A 22,798-nucleotide genomic window follows, 5' to 3' on the forward strand; every position below is an offset into this window, starting at 1 on the left:
TTGGCACGTTTCCAAAAGCACATTATTATAATACTATTCAGAAAACAATACCATCCATGTAATGATCCATGTTTAGCCGGTTTGTTGCGACAGCCCCCAAAATCCCCTTAGTTCTGAAATAACCAGTTTGGTGTTTCCCTTTCATGCCACTATTAAAGCTATAGTGTAATGCTGTTTAGCTTGCAGTGAGCAACATTTTGCCACCATTATAAACGAACGTAAAATAACCCAGAATACTAACTCTTGGGAGTATGGGTTAATGTTTCTGGTTCGTAAATCAACAAGCACCTTTGTGTACAGGTTTCCTCAGGGTTCAGGCTTGTCTTTTCATTCTTGGTTTCATTACCAGAATTACAATAATAAGTTATTATAATGTTCATAATTATTATAATAATAAGGTAAATAAACCAATTTAATTAAGGACATACATGGGATGAAAGAGAATGTAGGCCTATAGGGTTTTATTCACTTGAGTGTTGCATTTTGACAAACAAAATGTGTCTACAAAAGCAAGAGACTAAACAATGGAATGTGCACCAACTCAAATTCACATCAGCCCTTTCGTTATGTTTAAAGTCATGTTCTCTATATAGCAAGCAAATAAGGCAATTAAATAAGTAATTAATATAGGAGGCAAGGCTTTCCTGGGGAAGCCCGTGCGCCCCCACCACGGTGCAACTATGGAGGACCAAAAGTGGACAACGCAATTACCAAATTTTTGGAAAGTAGAAAATGAGAATTTACTTTCAGGTAAAACAATTTTTTTCAAAATCTTCATTTTCTGCTGGCAGAAATTTGGAATTTACTTTTTGCCAGTGACTGGCGGTCGAAAAGTAGACAACCAAAGTTTCCATTCTACTAGCAGAAATTTTTATTTTACTTTTTGGATTTTACATCGGTCCCCGACCTTAGCCTAGGCCTACACCTTTTCTCATTATTTCTGCATTGGTCCTTCATAGTGCACCCCTTGTCTTTCAACCCAACCCTAGTTTCTATGGCTTAGCCGGACATCCAGCAATCTTTTCTCTTGTTCTTATATCATGATTACATATAATACTGAAACTCACTATCAAGTTGTGTTGTGCTCATGCTCTTTGCCAGTGAAATCTTCATATCGCACTACGAATTCACTTTGTGGGTAATCATGCTCAAAATTACAATGATTATATCAGCCATGTTTTTGTACGTCCAATTTCAGCTATAGCAGTGGTTTAATCAACAACTTCAAAAATGAGTGTTTCCAGGGTGGGTGCGTTGGGACACAATGTGTTACCCTTTCTGTTGAATTTAAAAAACACATGTGTCTTTGTAATTATTGCTATTATATATAGTGTAACAATGTATCGGTCTATATTCTGACTCACAATTCTGAATACCATTAGGCCTAATGACATTTGCCACATTTACTCATGCATCTGAAAGCACACAAAGTACTGCAATAAGGGTGTTTTCTGTTGTTATTCTCTTGCAAATTCGATGACCAATTGAGCCCAAATTTTCGCAGGTTTGTTGCATAGTTTGTTGGGATACACCAAGTGAGAAAACTGGTCTTTGACAATTACCAAAGTTGTTTGTCCATAAACAACATGGTAGCGTTTCCAAGAAGTTATTGATTTCACCACGGCAATACATTAAAAAATGTGTCCATGTGAAAAGGGGAAATCCACAATAGCACCAACAAACACCAACTATAATTGTAGAGAATAAAACCAACGGCTCATACTCTTTAAATACACTGGACACTATTGGTAATTGTCAAAGACTAGCCTTCACAGTTGGTGTATCTCAACATATGCATAAAATAAAAAACCTGTGAAAATTTGAGCTCAATCGGTCGCTGAATTTGCGAGATAATAATGAAAGAAGAAAAAAAACCTTGTGTCACGAAGTTGTGTGCTTTCTAATGCTTGATTTCGAGACCTCAAATTAATGCTAAACTTGAGGTCTCGAAATCGAATTCGTTGAAAATTACTTATGCCATCAGCCGCACCTATGGGCGGGGCTTCTTTTGTGTATTCTTATGATGTAATGTGTCACGTGCTTCTTTGTGTCCAATCGTTTGTGGATGTTCCCCGCCCATCATCCAATTTCTGCCATGTATTGAGCTATAAAAAGGTAAAGGTTGGCGCATCCCGAGGCAGTTCTTCACTCAACTCGAAATCCTTGAATTTGTGGTCTCTTTACTCACTACAGTTGCATGAGTTTTTGGTATGTGTTTCATCACTTTAACCCACTATAAGTTTTACAAACTATTCTCAAAATACAATTTCAAAACCACTTTTTTATTTAGCTTGTCTTCTGTCAGAAGAAAAAACGAGGTAGCATCGTCAACGATGGCTGCAATCCCATGCCGCTACTGTACATGGGAAAAATATTATGGAAGTCCCACCGCCCCAAAAATATAAAAATATAAGAAGAGATATACAAATACCGCCCCTATTATTAACGGTTTTTCCGTTTTAAAACCTGCAGATTTACTGACAGAGAAATCTACGTGAGATGTTCAAGGGGCTGCGAGTCGTTCGTGGCCCAGACTGGGCACAGAGTGACCAGGACGGCGGGGAAGGCTGCGTGGGCACGGTGATTGAATCACAATCTCCGCAAAATCGTAAGTTCATTTGTCGAAAGTAAACGACAGTTATTGTAAATATCGTTACCGTAAACAATTAGTAAATAGAAAAAAACGTTGTGGAACTGATTGAGACTGGACCAAAGTATTGCTTCCTCCCTGCATATTTTTGCAAATTCAAAAGCTAGACATAAATATAGGTTTTCTCGGTAAATTTCGGAAAATGAGCAGCCAATTTAACTCGATTTCTTTTTAAGACAGTCAAATCTACCTTTACGTCATTAGATTTAACAAAATAATCATTCAATTTAACAATTCATCGAAGCCATGCGGTTAATGTTTTGGCACTCTTGAACATAATATGCCAAGATGTCTGGCCCGCCAACAGATGGTTGGTGAATATTTACAAAAAACAACAACTGGAAAAACATTTTAAAAAAATTTCAAAAAAACATTCAAACACACTCAAATGTCAGGTCTTGGTCAGTTAACCATTGAAGGCCTCCCGCAAAAATAAAGAAGAAAACAACCCTTGTGGGGCCCAAGGTCAAGACTACTGGAAACATTAAATAAAGAAAATAAATTTTCATATTTTGAAAGATTGATTGTAGTGTTCAACTCGACTTCGCCTTTTTGAAGGGAGCATCCCATCTTGAACCTGTGAAGGTACGAAACGGTTTGCCTTATACAGTTTATCTGTTTATTCGTATTTCTTCAGTCGTACTTATTTGAATCCTCGGTGAGCGAAATTGATTGCCTCTTTACGAAATTGAAAAAGATTAAATCAGCAAAATCTCTAGTCGAACCAGCTTTGCTAAATTGAATGATGATTGTGTGTCATGAAAAAGAATGAGTGTGCTAGGAACTTGAATGCCTCAAAACGAAATTGAATGACCGAATTCTGAATTTGAAACGCAGTAAAAACCGGTGAGGCAAAATAGCTTTAATTCGAGCGCCTGAAAATGAAATTGGCTGCTCATTTGCCGATTTTGACCGAGAAAACCTATATTTTGATTTTTGACCCATACAGCGATGTGTGTTAGCACTGTATACTCGGTACTTTCCCGAGTCCTGTGAAAAAATATCACAGGCATGTTACTCGCAATTCTAGAGCAGTGTCTTACCAACTAGACTACCGAGGTTGCCCGGTAGCTAGAGGCAGTTCGAATCCTAGTATTGAACTAAAATACATTTAAAAAATCGTTTGTGTACTTCTTGAGTTATGGTCCAGCTTCCGGTTGAACAAGAAGTTGAGTTGACTAGTGGGTCATGTCGAACCAAGGCTAATATTTAATGCTGAAAGATTCTACAACTGAAAAGAGATGGGGTCATGGTAACCCTTGCCTGACCTTTCATGTTCATAGCGATTTTTTACTTTAAAAAATGAAAATCGGATGTGAAGTTCTTGGGCTGCGTAATTCTTGAGATATTGTCCAAGATCCGGTTGACCTGGAAAAAGGTCAACATATGTCACGGTAACCTTAGGCTAGGCTTCAATGCTAAAAGAAAAAAAGGTTAAATCAGAAAGAAATTGAAAATAAAGTGTGTATGTTTGAGATAATGTTCCACCCGGAAAAAAGGATCAACATGGGGTCATGTTAGCCCAAGTTCAATCTTCAATACTCAAAGGATATATTATATCTGAAAACTAATTGATAACTGGCTGCGTAGTTCTTGAGATATGGGCCCACCTCCAGTTGACCCGGAAGTAAAAGTCAACATAGGTAACGGTAATCTTAAGCTTATCGTCAATGCTCGAAAGGTATTAAGCTGAAAAGACATTGATAATTGGCTGTGTACTTCTTAAGACACGGTCCAACTTCCGGATAACCCGGAAGTAAAGGTACACAAGAGGTCACGGTAATCTAAGTGTAATCTTCAATTGATAATTGGCTGCGTTCTTCTTCAGATATTGTCCAACCTCCGGTTGACCCGGAAGTAAAGGTCAACATTGGGTCACGACAATGTAAGTTCAATCTCCAATGCCCAAAAGATCTATATCTGAAAAGAAATTGGCTGCGTCCTTCTTGAGATTCATTTATTCATTCATTCATTTTTATTAAAAAACCAACTGGTAGCACGAAGCTAAATAATGTGGCATTACAAGATAACAATATTGATAAAAATAGCATAGATAAAACACACAAAAATTGCACCACCGCGGGGTACAAAGGAACATTATATAAGAAGACGACAATAAGAAAACAAAAATATTAGATAAACCACTAAAAGACACTTTAAAAAATGCACAGGGTGTTGGGGAACCCTCTTATACATTAAAAGGCCATATTGGTTCAAGTGCCACAAGGTGAACCACATGCCTTTAACATTCGTAACTAAGCGTTTTTTAGATTGCACAAATTCCAGAATTGACTGCCCCAAAATGAATTTGAATGACTAAACATTAAGGTTCAGGTTTCTAGGCCCACTTAAAGGTACACACCGGCTTACTGTTTACGCTAAATAATGATATATAAAGAAAGACAATCAATATTCAGATGGTTGTTGTAAAAAAAAAAATCAAAGTGGCCCTTAATTAATGAAAAATAGCCAAAAAAACAAAAGAGGTCAAGGGTCAGTGTATACGCTGTACCAGCCGTTTCAAGTGTGAAATTTACGCTGCAATATCGCGCGACGTTGCAAGTAGACTGGTGCTTTGATCGTCAATATTATCACTATGTCAAGACACGAGGATCCAGTATGCATATCTCCAGCACGTGTGTAAACATAAACACGGTCACATGCACACACACAGCTGTAAATGTATTTTCTTCATAAACAATGGAAAACGTTCCTTCGAAATCCAAAGATCCTGGTAAAAAACATAAAGCCAAAGCTTCCAAAGCTGACAAATCATCAAGTAAGAAGTCTAAAAAACACGATAAACCCGTTAGTAGCAAAGAAACCACCAACACTAACAGACAACGTCGCACCATTGGGCAAACCACTGCTGACGATGGGTAAGTACTCAAGTTGAGAATAATGAAACCAAATTTAGTACAAAATGTATTGGTTCATTTAGGTAGGACAAAAAGAAGGAGTTTGAGGCATTTGGGTTAAGACTATATTTTACAAACGAGTATGGAGAGTCTGCAGAAATGCTGTGTTTTATTACATGACTGAAAATAAGAATGGTTGAGGGTTGTGCATGTTGAGGGGATGAAAATTTATTAGAAAATAATTTGAATGAAAATATATCATCTATCCTACCCTTGTTCATATTGTCTACTCTTACATTTTACAAAGACTTGTTATATCATGTGCATAATATGACTTGTTCACATTTTTGCACTTGTATATTATTTTATTTAAATGGATAATTATTGACAAAACAATTACTTTCATTATTTACAGTCCTGTTTTAAAAAAGAGCAGGCGAGGACTGAAGGTCGGGTCAAGCGCTTTATCAAAAACCAGGGATGAGAAAGTGCAGGAGATTAAGGTAGGTCTCTTATCATTTTGAGTTTGAATAATTTCAAGCCTGAACCCAAGTGTCATTCTACACCCAAGTACAATGAAGATAAGCCTATGTGCACTCCTTTTTACACGAAAATTTCAGGATCTGGTTGAGAACATGGATGAGGATTGTAGAAAGAAACTACTCAGTGATGTTGCGGAGAGAATGCCTGGTGTTGTTCTGAATTTAATTGAACAGCAGTCATCAGGGCCACCACCAGCAACTCATCCTCCTGCATCCACAGCTGATCCAGGCTGGTGTGTCTGTGGACACTGCCGAGAGATGCCCACTGATGCTGAGCGTCTATGCTGCAGACAGGTCCCTCAAAGATGCATTTCAACTCTAGCTGTAAGTGCAGTTGTAACATAAACTTCCCAAAAGATTTTGGTTTACAATAAATGTTGAAGTATAAATCCCTGCCATCTAATGTAGTGTGTACATGTAGCTGTAAAAGTGGTTCACTGAAGTAAACAATAAAAAATGAACTAGCTTTAAAAAAAGTTAATCGAAGGATTGAATGGGGCCAGGACGCAAGGAAATATAAAAGTGAGACACTGACTTTATATTTTTAAGTTTTGATTAATATTTTAATAATTTTATTAAAAAATATTATCCTTTTTTTAAAATAGATTATGCAGCATCTGGTATTGGACCATCATGTGTTGGAACTTGCAAGATTGCACCGAAATGATATGCTAGGGCAGAACGACAACCCACCGGTTGAAAATGACGAGTACAACAGAAGAATGAGACACTCTGCGTACAGACAATTTGTGCTTTGGCAACATGGCCGACTAGGAGCAGGTAACAGAGTTACCATACCAAGCTGTTGTGTTTGGAAAATTAGAGATACTTTTCCGGATAGATTTGGACAATATACCGGATTCATTCCTAACAGGCCCCTATAACCCTGGGGTGTGCTTGTCTGTCATTTATTCACATTTTTACATGTGATTATATTCACCGTGTTTTATTTGATGAAGCATATAGGTCATTTCATGAAGTTGGGACTCGGTAAAATTTGGACTGTTCCATTTCACTCGGCTTTGCCTCGTGAAATGGAACAATCCAAATTTTACCTTGTAGTAATATTCCTCCCATTCCACTATGAGCCACTCAATATTTGTATAATATCAAACTATATGTAACCAATTCAACCAGAAGATAGCAGTACCAGATAGTGACCAAGATTGATCCTGATCCCCTATTAAAAACAAATGCAGACTAGAACACCCCCCCCCGACCAAACAAAAACCCATCTATGAGGATGAACCCCCCCCCCCCCCCCCCTTTAAATAACTTGAATTGCTTTGTTGGGTGTAGTATTGTTCCCCAAATATGAATATAAATCTTTCTGACACAGCAACTCATGTTGTTATTCACTTTTTGGGAAATCTTGTCTGACGCTGTTTGACCAATTGTTCTGTTGGGGGTGGAGGCATGGGAGCAATTGTAGTAGAAATCAGTCTAGCATCGCCCTCTGGGATAACAGATTTCCGGCTTAGTGGCTCGCTGTCATTGAGTCTGCCTTGCAATACTCTTGTCATCAGGTTTTTGATGTACATGTACTTTTTGGTTTCCAGAACAGGCTTCACTTCCCAAGTCTTGCTGTGCTTGGAGTAGACTCGGTGGTACCTGAAATTTAACCATTGTTACAGTTTGATAAGTTATGAAAATAATACTCAAGGATCTTATAGTTGCACTTTTTGTTATAGCAGAATGTATGCTTTTTGATTTAATAAAAAAGAGAAACAATCACAAACAACACTTACTGGAGCTTTCCCTGAGCATTTTTCCGCTGTTTCCTGTGAAGATGCTTTGTGTAATCAATTGCTGCCAACTGATTTCGTGCCTTGTACACTGGACCACTGCAAAGTAAATAAATAAATGTTATTTATTCAAGAAGTGTTTAGTTTAGAAAACAAAAACAACAGATCCAATGCAAATCTACCAACTTTGGAAGTTCATTAGTGCAGCAGCATAACCCAGAACGTCAACTAAAATTGTTTAAGTCTGGCTGTAAGCACGCTGAATTTAAATAGTGTTCTTTATTTTTTTAGGACTTGTTGAATTTAATATTAAAGTGTTAAATATCATGTTACTTTTTATGTATGTTTATTTATTTATAAATGGCTTCTGTTATAAATTTTACATAGATACAAATCTTCATTTGTCTCCTGTATATTCTTTGACAATTGATTTTTTTTTTTTACTTTTGATTCCAGCACAATTGTAATCACAGCTTCATACACCGGCATGGCTACTTAAATGTTACTCACAGTGCAGGGGTTGTTAGGGGCCAAAGTTATAAACGTTTTTTAACTTGAATCCCTCTTTCACTCGCACCCCAGCCCCCTTGGAAGTAAACCATTGAACACTTTTACATACCTGTAGGCAAACCGCTTAGAACAGTACATCAGAATATGATTGTGGAAGGATTCAAGCTTGCCTGTGACAATCCAACAAATACATTTGTGAGTCCTCATAATTACACAGAGCATCAATTCTTTGGAATTTTCCAAAACTTCTCCTTAACACTGCTGTTAACATTTATGTTCACATGTAATATTTTCATGGACATGAACAAAGACATTGTGATCAAACGACAGAGTGTGCCAGATGCTTGTGGTGTGTAAGACATCAGAAAAAAAGAACAAACCAACAAAGAACAATCTTAAACTAGAGCTAAATTGCATTTGTGCACAAATGCAGAGCTGTTTCGCCATTAAAATTTTCAAATTTCTCAACTGAGTTTTTAGTTTGTTGGGTATTCAAAGCAATTTGCCCAATGTGGCATAAATAAAACAATAATTTGGGTTATACCATATTCAGATAGCAATTTATGTGTTAAAGGTGCAAAAATAAAAAAAATCATAAAATATCATGTGATGACGTCATCATGACGTCATTTCACATTTCAAAAGAACTTGTCAATATCCAACAACTTACCAAGTTTCAACATGATCGCATAATCACTTAGGGAGTTATAATAGTGAAATAAGTGCACCTTTAAGGCCGCGTAACGTGACCCCCGATGACGTCATTGATCTGAAACTTCACACATATGATGGCTGCCTGACAGGTAACGTGTGTGTAAAATTTGAAGTGATTACAAAAAAACTTCACCACGAACATCTTCAAAAAGTCCATTTTGACGAGTTTTCAACCTGCCGCTAGAGGGCGCTGTTGCAATTTGTGACGTCATCAATATGTTTTTTGAACTGCCCACCCTTGCTAGACACTTACGTCCTTGGAAAGCAACTTCATAACTTTTACCACTTTTGAGTTACAGGGCACTTCCGTTTTTGCCCGTTTCAACCGGAAGTAGAGATCATTTGAGGTCACGCACACAAAACAAAACGAAGACCTAATTTATCCCTACCACATCCCGCAAACAGAAACCTACGGTCTCGTTTGGCTGATTTGATATAGATTTTCAAACATTTAACATAAAACATCTTTAAGATGACGTCACGTGACCGGTGATGAGGTCATCATGACATCCTTGCTTTAGGATCATTATTGCACCATATACTTCAATCCCTGAAAGTTTCATTGCAATTGCTCTCAAATGATAACGCACATTGGCATAGCATTGTACTTCGTGAATGATTACGCACATTGGCATCGCATTGTACTTCGTGTACAAATGATTACGCACATTGGCATGGTATTGTACTTCGTGTACAAATGATTACGCACATTGGCATGGCATTGTACTTCGTGTACAAATGATTACGCACATTGGCATGGCATTGTACTTCGTGTACAAATGATTACGCACATTGGCATGGTATTGTACATGTACTTCGTGTACAACAATGTGTGCGTGAGGCTTTGGCACGCAACCTTATGGCATTGCACAAATACATAGCTGTTTCGTCAATAACATTTCAAATTTCTCATTTGAGTTTTAAGTTATTTGTTGTGTATTCAAAGCAATTTGCCCAAATGTGGCATAGATAAAGAAATAATTTGGATTACACCATGTTCAGATAGCAATTGGTGTGTTAAAGGTGTAAAAATTGAAAAAATCATTAAAAATCATGTGATGACGTCATCATGACGTCATTTCATAATTCACGAGAACTTTCCAATATCTAATGATCTACATAATTTCAACATAATGGCGTCATTTCTTCGAGAGTTATACGACTTCAAAAAGTGCACCTTTAATGCTGCGTCACGTGACCCCCGATGACGTCATTGATCTGAAACTTCACACATATGATGCCTGCCAGACAGTAAACGTGTGTGTAAAATTTAAAGTGATTACCAAAAACTTCGCCACAGACATCTTCAAAAAGTCCATTTTGAAGAATTTTCAACTTGCCACTAGAGGGCGCTGTTGCAATTTATGACGTCATCAATACTTTTTTTGAATTGCCCACCCTTGCTAGACACTTTTATCCCGGAGAAAAAAATTCATAACTTTTACCACTTTTGAGTTACAGGGTACTTTCGTTTTTGGCCCGTTTCGACCGGAAGTAGAGGTCATGTGAGGTCACGCACACAAAATAAAATAAAGACCTAATTTATTCCTACCTAATCCCGTTAACAGAAATCTACGGTCTATTGTGGTTGATTTGATATAGATTTTCAAAGATTTAAATAAAACACCTTTAAGATGACGTCACGTGACCGGTGATGATGTCATCATGACGAATTTCGTTTAGGACCCTCCTTGCACCAATGCCCTTCATCACTGAAAGTTTCATTGCAATTGCTCTTTAGGAACCATGCAAAAAAATGCGAGTACTGAATAATCCTGAAACAACCAAATAAAAAACCGAACAAAAACTAGACACACGTAGTAGCATTAGATCGGTAAGGTTCATGATCGAAAAATACGCGAATTATAGACAACTTCAGCGGAGAACTAAAGAAGGAAACAGAGGGCTTGATTACTGCGGCGCAAGACCAGTCTCTAAGGACAAATGTAATGAAGGCCAGGATAGAGAAAGCAAACGTCTCTCCTATGTGTAGAATGTGCAATAAAGCAGAGGAGACTGTATTTCATATTGTTAGCAAATGCAGTAAGATGGCCCAGACGGAGTACAAAGGAAGACATGACAAGGTTGGCCAAGATGATTCACTGGGATCTGTGTAAGAAGTATGGTGTCAAAGTGCTTGCGAAATGGTACGACCATGTTCCGGAGAAAGTTGTAGAGACCGACCAGGTCAAGATTCTATGGGACTTTAACATTCAGACCGATCATGTTATACAACATAGGCGTCCGGATGTTGCACCAATTTTCAAAGTTCAAAGTATAAGAAACAAGTTGTTAATATTATACTTCGCGTTATATTGGTGTGCAATATGCATGCATAAAAACAACAGCCAATTTATTTGCAAAAATAAATACAAAAGCCTTGTAATGTTACCACACTATTCCCATCCAAGGCAACCAATTGCATCTCACGTTCAAGAAGGGAAGCAATAATTTAAACGTGATAGAAGGTAATAAACATATTTTATATTATAATAAAAGAGTAATAAATTGCAAGAGTTTCTTTGGTTTAAGGAATAATAACTGATTGTTATATTTTCTTACCGACACTAAGAAGAATGATTTGAAAAATTTCAGTGTTTTGTACTTTAAATTTTTGTTTTATGTGTCCTACTTTTGACACATGTTTTATCAGGAATACAAACTGGAAATAGGACGCAAAGCCATAGGTCATAGAAATACAAAGAGTCAAGTACGTTGTGTTTGAGAACAGGTTCGCCCTATGTGGTTATGTAATGACTGCAAAATGCACCACATAAAATAGCACATTGCATTATAAAGGGGTTTGTTATGACTACATGATCATTTACATTCATTACTCGGGCAAAATCATCATTAATTTAATAACAGCAAAACTATATAGACCTAATTATAAAAGGTGAATACAAGTAACATGAAAGATTACAGACGAATTGATAAAAGACCAACGGCAAAAACTTTATTATTATAAAGGAACAAACAAAAAAATTCAAAATAAAAAAAATACCATATAATGAAGTTTCATTATACTGAATGCATCGAAGTTCACATTAAATTGTAGCTAGTCTGTTTGATAAGGGCAAGAACTTCTGTGCGTTCAAAGTTCTTTGTAAGAGGCGTTTACTTGTTGTGTACATTTCATTTGCATGATGTGTGTCTGATTTGCAATAAGTGTTGATTTGGCTTCAGTTGTTATCTTTTAAATTTTAGGTAAATTAAATATCCCAAATTATAGTTTAAATCATTATTGGGAACTTGAAATGTGTCAGGCACATTTGTGTCAACCTGAAAACTACTAAATAGAGGTTTCACCTCCTTAATTAAATAAAACTGATGTGTATGAAATAATGTGTGAACACCTTCATGTCGTCTTTCTTGTGTTCTTGCAATGGGGATGACCAAATGTTATTTTGCATTTTACCTCTATGGCACCCGAACTAAAAGGGGTGTGTTCATGTTGGAGTACGGACTACTATTTTTGAACGCAGTATCATAATCTTTAAGGGTTGGGTGGTTATTAGATGTCATGCATTAATTAATCTACATATTATTTCGCTTTAAGTTTGATGGCTGCGTCTGACAAGAAAAAAACAAAACACTTGACTAAAGTGCATGCAAGATAACGTTATGCGCGTTGGTGCTTAATAGAACAAATACATTTGTTGTTTACATTAGATGATTTTTAAAAAGCAAATCTTGTAATCTTTGCACCTTTTTGTATTCGAGTTGAGTTGGTAAACTAATATTTGTCTAGCCAGCTGGGGATTTCCCCTTTTCCCTCTCATGTTTTTTTTTATACAAAAACAACGTACTTCGATGGGCCCTTCTGTCATAGCCCTGCCGAAACGCCCCAAAAGGTGTTTATTTTTCGGGTCCAATGGCGGCACTTGGTACCAGGCTTGTAGTAGCACAGCTTAAACTTTGTGTTTTCAAAGTTTTCATTTACAAAAGGTCTATAAATGTGTTTGTTGTTAAACAAGGACAGATGGTGCCGCCAGCATGCGCATATCAAGCGCTTGATTGGTTCACAGTGCGTCACATCTTTTTTGTTCTTCCTTTTTTTCTTCTTTTTACCAACAGCAGGAACACGACGCGCTATACACGCAGCAAAACACCGTATCAACCAAGGTACTTTTCGCTAACAACCATTGTACCACACACCATTTTGTTTACGTGTTGTAAAACAAACATTGACTGTTTTTACTCGTGCTGTGGTTATAACTAAAAACGTCGAGATGATCCTCGGCGCGTTCTTTTTTTTTTTAAGAGAATAAAATGTTTTCGAGTTAACGGAATAGCACTTCGAATTAACTCAGTCACTCGAGGGAACGAAACAATATAATGACGGAACGACATAATTGTTGTTATTTTACCCTTCATTTTGTTCTTACCTGTCCCTTTATGGGGGCTTTGTACTAACTCTTCGATAAGATGGTCATACTTACAATAAGTTATTAACCATTCTGAAATTGGTACCAGTTACTGCCAGCTCCATCAACTTCGTGAATCAAACATTCAAGGCAAATGTGTACCTCCTGATTACCTGGCAATAACAACTCAACTTTTACAGTTCATAAGATCAAGCTGGGCGTATAGCATCATTTTGGAGTACGTGGGAGAACCACACACGATCATGATTAATTATCATGTCCCCGTGTTGACATTGTAGATGAACATCCGGGAAAGGTCCCGGCTAAGGTCGTGTGCTGTGAATACAATCAGATTAATTTGTTGAGTTTTCCAGAGTCGTAAATAATCCGAATCCAACTTGAGATTTTTATTTGAAGCCTGCAATAAGAACCATTGTTTTCTTTCCTATGAAAAATGTTGTTCACTGATTTATAAATGAGCTGATGTATTTTCTGGTCATAGTGCTGTTTGCAAATATCCATAACGGCCGTCAGTTTATACCGACTTCTCCCCAAAGGCAGACAACAACACAAAACAATAAATGACGAAATCCGATCTAAAAATATTTTGGAAAGTCCCGTTTGAGACCCAGACAGAAGAGAACACGGGACCATACACTGAAGTGAAAAAAAGGGAGCAGCATGTTGTATACTTTGAGATGTGTTTTAGAACACCCCTCACAAGTATTCTGCATTGTGAATAATCTCTTTTTTACTAGAAACTTTTACTTGCTAACGCGATGCGCTATATAACACCCAGCTATTGAGGTACTTCACCCGTAGCAACCAATCTGCCCACCGTAGAGCAAGTACGTATTATAATCAAATTGAATTAGTATACGTTTATTGCTGTAGACATAAAAGCCTCCCCGTTTTTCAAAGATTACGTTTTTTTTTCACTTTACATGGTTAATTTTGGACTAAAAAAAACCCCCCAAAAAAACAATAGGATGGTGTTTGATTATCCGACCTCAAAGGCTGCATGGAAAGTTAACCAGGGTTGCTGGAGAGTCAGTGGGTCAAGCTTTTAGAAGAGGTTTGCACACTCAGACCTATTCGCAAATACCATTGCGCAAGTGCAAACTGTCGAATGAGGTGCATGCTGGTCTAGCTAGTACCCACATTTGATAGTTAGCTAGACCAGCATGCACCTCATTCCACGTCTATTGTGCGCGTACCGAGTATTTACGATAAAATGGGGGGGGGGGGGGAGGGGGGGGCACATAATCTACTGCCACACCGACGTATCAGTGGAAAGTAAGCGTATACCAAAGATAACATTATACATAACAGGGCTCACGATGTCTACATCTCACAAACATGTCATGTAAATTTGTGTTTTTACTTTTGAATTAACAAATTGTTTCTTCACAATGATGCGCTTAATCAGTACCAAGACCCCCTCACCTATAAATGGGCGGCCAAAAGGGCCAAAAGCTAAATAAAATAAAAACTAACCATATTTTTGAAAACTAACATAAAAAACGAAAATCAAAGAACAATTACAAATAATTAAAGATAACAGATAAAACGAATAATAAATTAACGAAATTTATGTGTTGATCGTAAACACAAAGCACCAACAGTTGAAAATGAAAAAAAAACCAGTATACTGTAAATTTAGACTAAAGGGAACAGCTGAAGAATTAGTCAAAACTGGAAATATTAATCCAATAGAAAAAATTACACTAAATGAAAAACAAAGTTAACAATACAAAAATTTTAATCCTTAAAATAATCCATTAGAAAAAAATCACACTAATTTAAAAAAAAGGTTATGATAAAAAATGTTTGTCCCTTAAAAATACTTACACGAAATGTTTCTAAAATTAACAATAAAAAAACTATCCAATAAAATAATCCATTAGAAAAAAAATACACTAAATAAATAAAAAATTAATAATAAAAAAATGTTTGTCCCTTAAAAATAATGTTTTAAAATTAACCATAAAAAAACTATCCTTTAAAAAAGATACTTATTTTTTTAAATTAATTCTTACCTATAAAACCAACAACGTAAACTAAAATGCACAAACTACGTTGAAAAATTTAAACAAACATTGAGGGCGTCAACTAAAGACACATTTTGTAAAGGACAAATTGTGTAAAGGACAAATTGTGTAAATAAACATAGAGGGCGCGTATAATGGCGAGTCGCGAATTTCTTTTCCCAGTGGTTTTTAAGGCCAAGATTTTCCCATTGGCTGCGAGACAGCATCTTCATCGTACATCACTTCTCGCCGGGCCAGTGTTCCCCTATTATTAAAGCTATTATTAAAGCTATTATTTGCTCTATGGTCTCAGATGCTGGCCATGCAATTGCAAGACGACTTAAAAGTTAAAAACTATTGTTGTATCCATATGGAGCATTTTGCCATATGCAGCTGAAAGCTGGCCTACTCTGGTGGCTTACGATCAGGGTTAACATGAAAATAAAATAAAATCAGTGATACAGTCTGCTCTGAAAACCAGATGAAAAGTAACTGTGGACTTTTGGCTGATGCCCGACTAAATTTGTTGATAGTGAAGAAATTTTGTTAGCAGTATGATTTGCTAAACAAATCAAACTGCGGGGCCCTGTTAGTATTCACAGTGAAAGATTTTTCAATCTTGGGGGAAAGGGATCTTGAGGGATTCGAAAGCGTCCTTATGAGATTGTTTTTGAAACGTAAGTGATGCTGCAAATCTTGAAACGTGAGCCTATCGACTCGGGATTGAAAGCGTACCTTTTGATACTATATAGCGTAACTTGGAACCTAAACGTGTCTAGGAATGTAAAACGTGTCTAGGAATGTAAAGCGTAGCTGCGTAGCTTGGAACGTAACCATATCTTTTGGAACGTATCTTGGAACGTAAATGTAGCTGCGTATCTTGGAACGTAAGCGTAGCTTGACTCGGGCTTGAAAATGTATACCGTTTTGATATTATAGCGTAACTTGAAGGAAAGTAAGCGTATCTTGGAACGTCTTTGAGTAGCTGCGTAGCCAAGGAACAACCATTGTTATTAGGTTGGAGACTTGTTGTTATAAGTTGAAACACAATGGTTTATTGAGCAACTGTAGATCTGGTTGTGTGACATACAATGGGCTTACTAGCATAAGATTAAAAGCATGAGTGTAGACTTGTCGAGTCCTTCTTAAGTATTATCACAACACCATAATACATAATATCTTTTGGAACGTAGTCGTAACCATATCTTTTGGAACAACTCATGGGAAATTGCGGATTTTGATTGCTTAGTCGAGTCGCGACTATTGCTATTCAACCCACCTGGTTAATCGTGCGGCTAAGACTACGTACTATGAAAGTAGTCGCGATCAAATTCCTGCTTGGTTAACCACTTCTGTCGCTCATGATTACACGACAAATTTTTACAAAACACAACAAGACATCAGTGACACAATCTTTCAATCCTTTCAGCACAAGTTTTACTTTGTTGTACTTTCCATAGACCCTAATGCTAACGTGAAGTGCGCACGGGGGCACAAACCAAAATCCCCTGCTAACCTGTGAAAATGTTGACGTAAGAAATTAATTTCCTGCTTTCCAAAGTGTTGATTCTTTGCTTACGGTTGGGATACCCGTTCGGCCTGGGAAGCGTCTCCTAGCTGGATTCTTGTACACGAGTGAAAATTAGTCTAGATTTGTGTATTCAAGATTGGACGTCTGGAATAAAACAGTGAGAGATTCAAGCTGAAATACCGGATTTAATTGTGTTCCATTGCTCCGTATTGTTGTGATTATTGACACAGGATTTTTGTGTTACAATATCATGGGGGACTCAAATTTCTACAAGAGCTTATCTTTTTTTTTGCAGGTCCATAGCACACACATGATCAGCCATGAAAGCACAGGTTTTTATCAATGATGGCCACCATGCATGGACTGTTCATGCATGTACATGTACATGAACCCATCATGCATGGACCCATGCACTGCAAGCAAAGGCGGGGCGGTCAATAGTCTTGGTGCAAGACGTTTCTCGTTTCCTTGTTACGCACACCGCGGCCAATTCACCGACAGCGCGCGCACCGACTCACCTGACTTATAGTCCACTCACCGCCCCGGAGTGGACTATAAGTCTTGGTCCGTGTGCTAGATTGAGTTATGTGACCTTCGTATACATATTCAACGTGTGGGTCAACAAAATACTACGCACGCGCACAACTGGAAACAGACAAGCGGGCCAGCCTGGTAACTTGCATGCATCCGACGTGTCGAGTTAAAAAGCATCGCTGCATCATGCTACGGCGGGAACCCGGGGAAATACACACCATGTGCGTTTTGTTGCGCATGCAAAGGCGATCACTGATCTTTATGTTATTATTAATTAGAGATCAGCGGTTGCGATCGATTGTTAGAGGGAAGAAATTGTCAGTCAATGAAAAAATACTATAACAATATTGCTGACCCCATCGGCAAGACTCGAGGAGTCGAGTGTTTTATTTGCAGATGAGAGAACTTGTAACTTGTATGGGTGTATTTGCACATTATTTCGAAAATAAAGAAAGATACCCTGCATGGCCGGCACAGTTTTGGGCGAAGAGATCACAATCGTTCGCCAAAACTGTCCTCCATTACATGTCATGTCTACTTGTGGCCAAGTGCATGGGCAAACGATATGTACATGTACCTTCTTGTACACATGCACACAGTACACAACCGAATGCCAACGTGGGGTTGTGGCTGGGCTTCTTATCTTCGCGAAGACGTGTCAAATTACTCATAGGCTTAGATATTTAATAGTGGTCGACCACTGGTTGATTTTGACCAAGCTGTGTGAGTATGATACGGAAGTTTTGGATGTAGTGTTTAGTTTTTTCTGCATAAAAAGTACTTTCAGGCACTGTGACCCTATAATTATTTTTACCTACAAAGTCACCCTTTGGACTAAGACTAAAAATGCCAGAAAATCCCACGTTCGTGTACATCGATCTATTTTTGTTAGCTCTGTTGCTAAAAAACATCATCGTTCATAACATTTTAAGATTCCATTCCCCTCAATTAATTGCACTTACAAAAATTCTCAAAATCAATCTTCCCCAAAAACGTATTTTAGGGCAAACTAAACATCGCACATCGTTCAGCAGCAATCATGTTTACAAAAATTAAAAGACGAACGTAAATGTACAAGCCCGACACACCAACTAACATACGAGGAAGCCTCGCTGTTTCTGGTTGCGTTGCACAGAAGACGTACAGATACCAGACTGTGGGAAATTATGCTGATACTGCTACGTCAGAGTTATGCAGGCCTAGCGCAGCACGGCATGATTGGAATGTGCTCGGAATTTCCCGAGCGATCAGCACACGGACCAAGACGTTTCTCCGGGGCGGTGAGTGGACTATAAGTCAGGTGAGTCGGTGCGCGCGCTGTCGGTGAATTGGCCGCGGTGTGCGTGAAAAGGGAACGAGAAACGTCTTGCACCAAGACTGGGCGGTCAACTGTGAAATAAAAGTTGTTTTGTTATTATGGCTCCATGAAATCACATGTTTCAACCCATACAGCTATTCTTTATTAAATGATAATAGGTTTAAAAATTGCACCTTTAATGCCGCGTCACGTGACCCCCGATGACGTCATTGATCTGAAACTTCACACATATGCTTGCCTGACAGTAAACGTGTGTGTAAAATTTAAAGTGATTACAAAAAACTTCACCACTGACATCTTCAAAAAGTCCATTTTGAAGAGTTTTCAACCTGCCGCTAGGGGGCGCTGTTGCAATTTGTGACGTCATCAATATTTTTTTGAACTGCCCACCCTTGCTAGACACCTACGTCCTTGGAAAGCAACTTCATAACTTTGCCACTTTTGAATTAAAGGGGCACTTCCGGTTTCGACCGGAAGTAGAGGTCATGTGAGGTCGCGCACACAAAACAAAATGGAGACCTAATTAATCCCTACCCAATCCCGCAAACAGAAATCTACGGTCTCTTTTGGCTGATTTGATATAGATTTTCAAACATGTAACAGAAAACACCTTTAAGATGACGTCACGAGACCAGTGATGACGTCATCATGACATCATTGCTTTAGGATCATCATTGCACCATAACCTGCAATCCCTGAAAGTTTCATTGCAATTGCTCTTTGGGAACTATGCAAAAAATTGCGAGTACTGAATCAGACAAAACAAACAAATTTAAATGTGCAAAAATGAAAAAACTCATTTAACATCATGTGATGACGTCATCATGACGTCATTTCATAATTCACGAGAACTTGCCAATATACAATGATCTACATAGTTTCAACATAATGGCGTCATTCCTTCGAGAGTTATACGACTTCAAAAAGTGCACCTTTAATGCTGCGTCACGTGACCCCCGATGACGTCATTGATCTGAAACTTCACACATATGATGCCTGCCAGACAGTTAACGTGTGTGTAAAATTTAAAGTGATTACCAAAAACTTCGCCACAGACATCTTCAAAAAGTCCATTTTGAAGAATTTTCAATTTGCCACTAGAGGGCGCTGTTGCAATTTATGACGCCATCAATACTTTTTTTGAATTGCCCACCCTTGCTAGACACTTTTATCGCAGAGAAAAAAATTTCATAGCTTTTACCACTTTTGAGTTACAGGGTACTTTCGTTTTTGGCCCGTTTCGACCGGAAGTAGAGGTCATGTGAAGTCACACACACGAAATAAAATGAAGACCTAATTTATTCCTACCTAATCCCGTTAACAGAAATCTACGGTCTCTTGTGGTTTATTTGATATAGATTTTCAAAGATTGAAATAAAACACCTTTAAGATGACGTCACGTGACCGGTGATGATGTCATCATGACGAATTTCGTTTAGGACCCTCCTTGCACCAATGCCCTTCATCACTGAAAGTTTCATTGCAATTGCTCTTTAGGAACCATGCACAAAAACGCGAGTACTGAATAATCCTGAAACAACCAATTAAAAAACCGAACAAAAACAATAGCTGTTTCGCTGCGCTTCGCTACGAAACAGCTAACAATAGCTGTTTCGCTGCGCTACGCTGCGAAACAGCTAATTATATTGGAAGCGTTAGCTTTTTTGACTTGTCTTAAAAAGTAAATTACTTTGTGGATGAAGTGGGACAACAAATATTACTCACCGAAAATTTACATAGTAGGGAATCTTCTTGAGGAAGGTTTGGTTGAGGACAATTTCCTGCAGTGCCTTATGTAGTGGACTATCAGCTTTCAGGATCTTAGACTGCCACTCAAAAGGTAGCTCGCCATGTTCACATGTGACAGGGCCATAGCCTTCCCCAAGTGTAGACACCCACTGGTGGACACCCGTCACATGATGAAGAATGCCTCTCCACCGCAGCTACAAGACAATAAACTATGAATTAATCACTCAGATTACTCATCCAAGCCAGAGCAAGACATTCAAAAGTTGTGTTCTTGTGTGTTTTTTAACAAATATTTTAATCGTTTTGGTGATAAGTTCTCAGAAGGTGTATCTGGTGAATGCATGATTTTTAACAAAATGGTAGCACATTCATGACTAAACCTGCTATTATGCTAATGTTTTCTTGAAAAGGTTGGTGACTATTCTCTCTTTCCAGCCTCAATTTCGCTACATTGTTTTGAATGTAAAAAAAAACAAGATGGCTGCATGCAGGTAGGGTTCTTTTTCATGTCGTAACAACCAAAATGATCAAAGCAAGCACCATCAACAGATGAAAAAAATTTAACTGAATTTGTAAACACTTACCAGAAAAGTCTTGGCATTGCCATGCGACAGCTCAGCACATCGCCAAAAGTGGGTTACGATGTCTGAAGTCCATCGCAAAAGCTCACGATTGCCTGCTTTCTGCGCAGGATGTAAATTGAGAGGTTAGAGGGGTTATACAAATTATCCAATACCGAGAATGAAATAGAGTTTGCTCTAAAGTATGCCTTTCTAAACTAGGATAAAAAATCTAATCGATTGGCCCTTTTTCAGTAACTTCCATTCCAATCCCACATAGACTCTTTTTGCTGGATAATATGCACACACACTGATAGCCTTCAAATGGGTGAAAACCTCAGGTCAACAACATTGGCGTAGTTCCTAACCAATTAGAAAACGGAGAAAACAAAACTCACATCCACTGTTTCAAGATTAATTTTACTGAGCAAATTGAACATTTAAATTGAACATTTAAACTGTTAAAGAACTTAATAAACATTCTTAGCAATAACAGTACTTGAAGATAAATAGAACGTTTAAACAAAACTGTAAAAGTTTACTTAATTTTCAAAAAAGAAATATTAACACTTACTTTGGTTAGTTTCTTTGACCGATTTTTGGCGGCATGCCACACATCATAGGAGTGTTTCAGACCATTGTATTTCTCTCCTATAAATTAATTTGAAAAAGTACACCTTAATCATTACCATATTGGAACAGTCCACACGAGTAACATCCAAATCAATAATTAAAAAGTCATTTTAAAAAAAATGCATTTAGCAACATACTGATTTTGGACATACCTTCCAGATTGTTTATGTGTTGCTTGTGAAAAAACAGACATTGTAATTAAACTACTTACTCATTTTCTTGGTTATGGATGAACTTGAATCAGTGCAAACTTCAACAACTTTCAACTTGCGCTGAAGATCATCAAGGGCTTCAACAAACGCGTCGGTCTCCATGTTTGGAGATTTCCCACCGCACTCTCGCTTGTCCTTGAAGCCCATTCTGAGGATGCTGTCATCTGCCTCATCTAGCATTGTATATGTGCAATACTTGGCACTGAAACCTGGACTATCATTACGCGCGTCACCTGAAATACAACAGTAGGAGAAAAATAACTTGGATTTAATCCTTCTATTGACATGGAACTCTCTGTGCTCAAGGGATCATCTTTTATATCCCTCCAACATCAGGGTGTGAAAGGCCATGTGTTTAGAACTACATAAGGCCTTATTAATAGGTTTTGGTACGGTAAGTAACATCACATTACAGTAATTAGGCATGTGTTTCATTTTGTACTGGTTCATTTTGGCAGGTCGCACTAAATAAAAAAGCTCTTTTTATTAAAGCTCACTTTTGGAGGAATTGGATTAAAAGAAAAACACCTCAACGGCTGTTGGGCATTTAATGTTTTAAAATGCAGACTTACCACAAATGACTAAATCCTTGTCTTGTCTGCTTTCAATGGTCTTTTGTTCTATGCTGGTCCACAACTCATCAACTGCTGGTACAACGTAAAGCCGCTGGACCTGGAAGAACTGTGTAGAACTTGGGCATCCTAGATTCATGAAAGTACACATCATGTGAACTTTAGCATGCTGGCTCCCAGAAAAAAGAATGGCAGCATCCATGGCAATGTCCCCCATGTTGACACCATTCAACTGTGGTTGTGTTCTCCAACTCTTGCATTCATGAGTCTTTG

General features: G+C 37.8%; 3 protein-coding genes across 3 annotated transcripts; 1 reads left to right on the forward strand and 2 right to left on the reverse strand.

The window, feature by feature from the left end:
* Nucleotides 1–5,350: 5,350 nt before the first annotated feature.
* LOC117302553 lies at nt 5,351–6,934 on the forward strand. Its single transcript, XM_033786528.1, has 4 exons — nt 5,351–5,529; nt 5,924–6,011; nt 6,129–6,374; nt 6,656–6,934. Exons 1-4 carry the CDS (start codon nt 5,351–5,353, stop codon nt 6,932–6,934), a joined length of 792 nt encoding a protein of 263 aa, XP_033642419.1.
* A 397-nt stretch (nt 6,935–7,331) lies between these two features.
* On the reverse strand, nt 7,332–13,618 carry LOC117302554. The gene is made up of 4 exons (XM_033786529.1): nt 13,585–13,618; nt 8,415–8,475; nt 7,799–7,894; nt 7,332–7,661 (listed from the first exon to the last, which is right to left on the reverse strand). Exons 1-4 carry the CDS (start codon nt 13,616–13,618, stop codon nt 7,406–7,408), a joined length of 447 nt encoding a protein of 148 aa, XP_033642420.1. The 3' UTR covers nt 7,332–7,405.
* Nucleotides 13,619–20,520: 6,902 nt separating this feature from the next.
* On the reverse strand, nt 20,521–22,798 carry LOC117302555. The gene is made up of 5 exons (XM_033786530.1): nt 22,526–22,798; nt 21,953–22,186; nt 21,683–21,759; nt 21,133–21,231; nt 20,521–20,742 (listed from the first exon to the last, which is right to left on the reverse strand). The coding sequence occupies exons 1-5, from the start codon at nt 22,740–22,742 to the stop codon at nt 20,521–20,523; spliced, it is 849 nt and encodes a 282-aa protein (XP_033642421.1). The 5' UTR covers nt 22,743–22,798.

This window comes from Asterias rubens, chromosome 18, assembly GCF_902459465.1.
Source record: "Asterias rubens chromosome 18, eAstRub1.3, whole genome shotgun sequence".
In the NCBI taxonomy this organism is placed as follows: domain Eukaryota; kingdom Metazoa; phylum Echinodermata; class Asteroidea; order Forcipulatida; family Asteriidae; genus Asterias; species Asterias rubens.